At 27.4% G+C, this 7,559-nt stretch overlaps 1 protein-coding gene across 1 annotated transcript; it reads left to right on the top strand.

The window, feature by feature from the left end:
- Nucleotides 1-598: 598 nt before the first annotated feature.
- On the top strand, nucleotides 599-2,824 carry LOC122507356. Its single transcript, XM_043620016.1, has 2 exons — nucleotides 599-1,106; nucleotides 1,404-2,824. The coding sequence occupies exons 1-2, from the start codon at nucleotides 599-601 to the stop codon at nucleotides 2,822-2,824; spliced, it is 1,929 nt and encodes a 642-aa protein (XP_043475951.1).
- The last annotated feature ends 4,735 nt before the right edge of the window (nucleotides 2,825-7,559 follow it).

The raw sequence follows: 7,559 nt of genomic DNA, 5'->3' as shown, positions 1-7,559 counted from the left end.
CACGTTTAAAACTTTACTAAAACACATTAAGTCACTTACAAGCTACTATTGTTCACAAAATAATTAATAATCACAATTATTGCATTGAAAAGTGTGCCCGTTACCGCAGCAACAATTTTTAAAAGCAAGTAACACAATTATTTATCGATAAACGGCGCCGATAGCATCAACTCCACCCGAAAACAGAATTTTGTTCCTAATAGCCCCGGTATTCCTAATAGCCCCAGTTTACGGTATTTATTAATTAATAATAATTTATTTGAAGATTTCAACTTAACTTTAAAACTATTAATAAAATATAATTATATATTTACGAAGTTAGAATAAAGTAAAATTGAAGCGTTGGGTGCAAGAAGGGCGTTAGGCGGATAACGCCCGTTTTGATATTATTGAATGAGAATGATAATAATACCCTCTAGTTTATATTACCAAAAATTCATTTCGTTAGGAGGCTTTTTGACGAAGCTAGAAATAATTATCTTTGCGTATGTTACTCGATTGCGTAGCTTTAAATATTTTTTAATTAAAGTAAAATTTAAAAACAATTGAAAATTGACAATCCATAGCAGGATATTTATAGTTAAAATAAGGTTACAAAATGTCAGACACTACAGAATACATAAATACAAGTGATTCTGAAAGTACAGATGATTCTGTTTGTAATTTGGAATCCAATAACGGTAAAAAAAGAGTAAAAAATCAAAAAAAGTGGAAAAGAAATGTTCGAAAAAAAAATAGAGCCACTGGTGAGGGTTATGAAGCAACAAATGGTAATTTCCAACCGGGGAAAGTATTTAGTCCAACAAGTGTATGTTGCTCAAAGAAATGTGCTGCGAAAATAGAAATAAATGACCAAAATCAACTGTTCGATTACTTTCACAATTTCGAAGAAAAAGAACGACAAGATATATTTTTAATGTCATGTCTTGAAAAATTTGTTAAACTTACAGAGAGTGTTGGAAATGATAAAATAAGGCGAGAAAACCAATGGAAATATTTTTTGACTGTACAAAGTTTAAAAATTCCAGTATGCAGAAAACTATTACTGTCGATATTGCAGATATCAGAAAAGCGTTTAAGAACAGTTCAACGATTTAAATTGACCGGTACGATTAAGAGTGTTTTAATTCGTTTTAATAAAAAAGCTTTACTTTTCTTTTTAATTCAATATATTTATAAGTAGCTAATAAATAAAAAATAAATTTATACATAAATATTTAGTAAATTTTTGCACAATTATTTAATAAATTAATTTTTTCTATTTTTGGAAGACGTATATATGTGTTTTTCTTTTACCTTTTATATACGACTTCCAAAAATCGAAAAAAATTGATTTATTATATTTATAAGTAATAAAAAAATAATAATAAATAAAAATGATAATTTATAAATCGCTTTTAAAGGTGAAGAAATTAAAGATGGAAGAGGTAAACATGACAACAGACCTAATAAAATATCTGAAGATGTTTACGCTATGATTCAAGAACATTGGGCTACATTTCCAAGCGAAAATTCACATTATGGACGAGCCAATAACAGAAAATATTTTGAAAATCCCGACTTGAACGTACAAAAGCTTTACATTTCCTTTAAAGAGTATTATTTTAATCAGAAAAAATCTACTTTGGAGATGAGTTACAACACCTATCACAGATATTTTCGAGAAAACAGTATCTATTCATTTCGACAACCAAGGACAGATGTGTGCGATTTTTGCACAGAATGCAAAATTAAATTGAAAGTTAATGCTGAAGATCCTTGCAAGCATCAATATTTAATTCACCAGGAAAAAACCAGAGTCTACAATTTTGAAAAAAAGAAATATTTAGATGACTTAAAAAATGATCTTGCCAAAGATGTACTGATAATCGAGTTTGATTATGCTCAAAATTTGCCACTGCCGAAACTGAACGTTACTTCGCAGTTCTACAAAAGATTGTTGTGGCTTTATAATTTCAACGTTCACTGCCATAACGATGGATCAAGTTCATTTTATTGCTTTTTAGAAACAGAAGCAAAGAAAGATTCAAACACTGTCTGCTCTTTCCTTTATCATTTTATTAAAAAAAAACTAGAGGATTTTCCTACCATCAAAAAAATTGTATTTTACTCAGATTCCTGCGGAGGGCAAAATAAAAATATAAATGTCGTTATGTTCTGCACATGGTTGGCAAGCAGTTTGAACATCATCATTGAACACATATTTCCAGTGCGAGGACATTCCTACAATCAATGTGATAGGAACTTTGGAAAATACAGCAAAATATTGAAAAATCATGAAACTGTCGAAAATGTGGATGAATATTTTCATGTAATGTCATCAGCAAGGAAGAATCCAAGCCCATTCAACGTGATCAATGCAAGCTCCCTTATTGAAGATTGGTCAAGTGGTTTACAAAAATTCATTTCAAAAGTTCCCACATCAAAAACTACAAAGACGCGGTTCTCGATTCAACAATATGTAAAACTGTCGTACGATTCGCATGGAACGATAACGAGCTCAAAAAGTTATACTTCAACTGATTGCAAGTTTACTTTTGAAAAAAACAAATTACCAAAAGATAAACTAAAACTAAGTCTGCAGCTGGTAAAACCTTCAGGGGTCAAAGATGCCAAAAGAACTGACGTTTTGTCTTTAACTCCTTATATGAAAAAAGAAAATGCCGAATGGCTAAAACGTGTCCTGATCCAGGAAGGAAATTCTTCTCTCAATCAAGAAGTTTCTCGCAAACCTCGTGGTAGACCACCTAAAAAAATTCAAAATATTGTTGAAGAAGATGATTCCGATCATTCTCAAGACTCTAACGTGTCCGAGGAATATTGACAAGAAAAGCTTAAGCTTTAAAAAATTGTTATTTGTTCATAAAAATTAATTCGATTAATAAAGTTTATTTGTTTTGTTAGATTATATAAATGGGTATTGTTTTTCTCAATAATTAATAATAAATTTTTTATCATATAAAAACTAAAAAAATATTTTTAAAAATTTTCATGCAAAAAAATTTTTTTTTTTAAATTAAAAATGATTTAAGCCTTAAATATATGTTTAAAAATAAAAAATTCAAAAAATATAGAGAAAAATATGTTAAAATTAAAGTTATTTTTAGTTTGAAGTAAAAATTTTACTGATTAAATGTCTGGGTGCAAAAAGGGCGTATGAATAGGTTATGAAAAAAATTGTTTTTTAATAGTTAGTCACAACTTACAGTCAAGTTAACACTTGAAATTGATAGCTGAATAAATGCCCAATTGCATAAAAAAAAGTTTTTTTAATTTGCATTTACAGTTTTTGAATAATTAAAGATTAAAACTTTAACTTGAAATATCTCCGTTCGTCGTTTTTTGTTATGCGCCCTTCTTGCACCCAACGCTTCAATTAATGTTTATCTGAACAAATCTTATTTTATATTAGAATAAATAACTAAATGGAAGATAAATTATTTTGAAATTTATATTACAACAGATTTTTTCATGCGAATAAGACACAAGTATATATATTTTTCCATATGTATACATATTTTTCTTTTATAAATTTATGCAGGCACAAAAACAAAGTTTTAGAAATAAAATATTATGAGTACCTATATAAAACATTTTACTTGGCAATAAATAAAACATTTTAATTTGCCTTTATAATCTTTATTATTTTAATTTCATGTAAAATATAACTTTAAATAATTTCAATGATTGAAAGATCAGTACCATTTTTTAACTACAAATTAATTAATACGATAAAAAAAATCACAAATGCACTCAGAAAATTACTTGATTAATATAGCATTTTTAATATTCCTTGTTTAAATTTAAACAATAACATAATGATTACTTTTATCACCCAGAAAAAAGATATATTTGGCTCAGAACCAGCTAGACTTTTTATTTGTTTCAAATCAATTTTATTTGGTTTAAATAAAATTTTGTTTAGCTTAAATATATGTTTTATTTATGTAGAATAAACTTTTTATTAAAAAAAATAAAAAGGTCTAGTTGTTTCAGTTAAGACTTTTGCTATTCTAGAGAAACTTATTGCTCTTCCAGATAACATTTTTTTGTCTTGTAGTAGGAAAACAATATAATAATATATATTAACAATACAATATCATCATTTTGATTGCTCCATAAATAATGATTATCTAATATTTATTTCTAAAAGTTGTTCTTTCATGTAGAATTTCGCATTGAAAATATTATTTTTGAAATATCTTTACGGAGCTTTAAGAGTATCCTGTCTGCACTTTTTAATTATATTATATAAAGAATAATTTAATTGAAATTAAAAATCTATTATAAAAATGGTTTCTCTGTTAAAAAACAACCTAATATTGTGGATTTTCATAAATAATTTTAATTATTAGTTTAGTTTACTATTCTTTCTTTTCCCAATTTCTGAAAGTAATAGAACATGTAAATCCTTATTTCAGTTTTGGTTCATGACGTGTATAGGTTAGGTTAAATCACGTGATAGCCCTGTTAGAAATATATGGATACAAATTCTATCCAATTTAATATTTTTTAATCCAAAAGATTAATAAAGATAGATTATTTCTATCTTATTTTATTCGTGTCATTCCTGTTTTATTCTATAGTTACCCATGACAATCCATATGTATCCTTCTTTTCATCCACATAAATTTGCCCTGCTAAAAATAAAATCAGGAATAAAGAGAAAACGTCAGAAATTTTGATGTTTTGTGACTACTTTGACGTTTCCTGAAGCTTTTGGTTAATTCTGACTAAAGGATTTTTTATGCTCCTGTTGAATCCTGATGTTTATGGATTGCGATTATTGAGCATTGAAATCTTTTTTTTTATTTACAGCCCCTCACCGAAATATAGCCGGTAAATGTAAAGTTCCGTTAAAACTTGAAATTTGTGCGTAGCCCTTTTTTCACAATAGAATCGCGGGTCTATTGTTAGGAGGTTTGGGTCTCTAACCTAATTTTTATTGATCAAAAGTTTTGCAATTTTAAAATTTCAAGTAAAATGAATATAAATTCAAAATCTAGAAATCTCCACAATTACAAATATCTAAAATTTATTATAAAAAAACATTTTTTTAAGAATACTGTAACGTATCTCGAAAACCGTAATTGATAAATAAAAAAGGATATCATTTTTTATTTTAAGTTCCAAAGTATATATTGCATACATAATTTGCGCATATTGTTAGATGAATTCTAAGTCGATGAAAAACAAGTATAATCTTTAAATAAATATGAATATAAACAAATAAAAAGATTTCCTTTCAATTTTATGACGGTCAGTTGACCTTTTTCCAGGTAAAAAAGGGTGTCGACTTTGTATAAAAAACCTGACTAGGTTTGAAGCTTTCTGATTAAATATGACTCAAGCCTGACGTTCTGTGGCTGCAATCGTAACAAATGCAGCCTAAAATCATCAGAGATTCTGACTAAATTTCTGTCGTTTTGTGATTTTATTTTTAGTAGGGTGTATACAAATAAATCTCAAGAATGTTATCCAAACCAATCATAACACTATCTATTTAATCCTTATTAATACATTCTTAATTCAAAATTTAATCAATCACTATTTATCTTAACTTTTTAATCCAAATTTATTCTGTTTTTTTCTTTGTTAATCTCTTGTAATCCCTATATTTATCCATTGTATTTCACATCCATACGAATAATTTAAATTTTATCTTAATCTATAATTTCTTTACCTGTTTCAATCGAAGAGGAAACCAATCTTTCTTAATCATATTTTTTATCAAATCAAACATTATCTATTTTAAATAATCTTCAATTTTTTCTATCTCATGATCTAATTAGAGTTTAATATCTATATATAAATCTCTGAAATTAAATCTCAAACTATTTTTTTCATGCTTTCTTATTTTTAATACGTTAATTTATTTCAATTTATATTTTCAATTTTCTAATTGTAAATAGGCTAATTCTATTTAATTTTAGTAGTCTGGAACTAAATATATCTTTGACTTTCAAGCATTATGGTATTCAAATCTAGGATCTATTATGATTGTTTCTAATGGTTAATTTTACTAACAATCGAATAACATAGATAACTTGCAAACTAAAATTTAGTTATATAAAAGTATTGAAAAATTTTCTGAACTGTATTAATTTCTATATATGTATAAGTCAATTAATTCAACCAAGTAGTTAAATTATATTATATAACAGTATTGAAGGGTATTTGACAACTCTATACACCTAAATATTATTACAACAAATATTTAAGAAATAATTTGTTATAGTCCTTGAAAAAAATATATATTATATGCATATATTCCATTTTCCAATAATATTTATTTTATTACATATTTGAATAAAATATCTTAAACATTTGAAATGCTATATTAAAAGCAGAATTATAAAGCGCATGAAAGTTGGCATCACTGACGTCAGCGTTGTCAGCTGATCATTGCGTCCGACATTATGAGATTCCTTCGTTCAGTTACGTTCGTTGAGAGAAGTTGAAGGCTTTGCGCCCGACCATGTGCAGTAATAATGTACATACTACACTGTTTATTTAGAAAATGATGTTAAAACCGTTAAAAATAATAAGTGATTAATATTTAATGCTGTTCAGAAACAAGTGCATTAGAGAAAGAAAGAACCTCAAAAAACCTCAAATGTCCCAGTTCTGCTTATTCACTTTTAAAAGTGAATTACTGTCATGCATAGTATGAAACGCCAATGAATATTACATCAGTTGGTGTTTTTAGTGCTAATTTTCCGATTTTGACTTTTAATTTATTTGTCGCCTTGTGTAAACATGGCGTCCAAAGACAAATCTAAAACCGCCAAAATATGCAAACTGTGTAATAAGACGATGGCTAACTCCGTTCCTTGTAAAGAGTGTGACTCTCTCTATCATCGAAAATGTGCCTCCCGTGTTGCATTGCTTGACAATGGTGCTTTTTCAGAATGTTGCAAGTCGCGTTTTCTTTCGCAGTCCTCTCTTTCTGATCCGAGTGTTTCTGGTCTTACTCAATGTGACGATACTTCCCAAAGTATAACCAGTAAAAGTGTCGAGCAAATTATTAGTAAAGCTATCAGTAATCTACAAGTGGGATTAAAAGCAAACTTTTCGTCACTGTCAACATCCATTACCGAATTGTCAGCAAAGGTAGATGCTGTTTCTGAAAAGGTTGATGATATTACAGTACCGTCCGCAATTGTCAGTCCACCCATTTTTAAAGGAATGACAAAAATTTTTTAACATAAAATTCATGAAAACTAAAATTTTTTTGGTTCATATTTTGAAAGACGATAAAATTTTGAAAAGAATAAGACCTTACAGAAGTCATTTGGCCAAAATTTGTAGAAGATATTCCTAAAAATCGTCATTTTCAATCTTTTACAAAAATTTAAATAACTTCTAAAATAATGAACGCTTTTTAATAATCTTAGGCTTATTTTAAAGGTCTTTTTCTACGGAATAAGAATTACTTATAGGCATTAACCTGTCATTTTTAACTTGGAATAAGCATGACGTCAAAATTAGACAAAAAAATTGTAAAAATTTGAAATCAATTTTTTGTACTAAAAACTATTCTAGAACATATATAAAAC

Source organism: Leptopilina heterotoma, unplaced genomic scaffold, assembly GCF_015476425.1.
Source record: "Leptopilina heterotoma isolate Lh14 unplaced genomic scaffold, ASM1547642v1 Lhet_462, whole genome shotgun sequence".
NCBI classification, from domain to species: domain Eukaryota; kingdom Metazoa; phylum Arthropoda; class Insecta; order Hymenoptera; family Figitidae; genus Leptopilina; species Leptopilina heterotoma.
The sequence above is the reverse complement of the archived record's forward strand: the minus strand, read 5'-3'. Positions and strand labels throughout refer to the sequence as shown.

What these genes read in the sequence shown, in the direction of transcription:
- LOC122507356 (XM_043620016.1), top strand. Translation starts at nt 599, where the DNA reads ATGTCAGACACTACAGAATACATAAATACAAGTGATTCTGAAAGTACA. An exon ending in TCAACGATTTAAATTGACCG is followed by an intron (nt 1,107 to 1,403) that starts GTACGATTAAGA and finishes TCGCTTTTAAAG; the next exon opens with GTGAAGAAATTAAAGATGGA.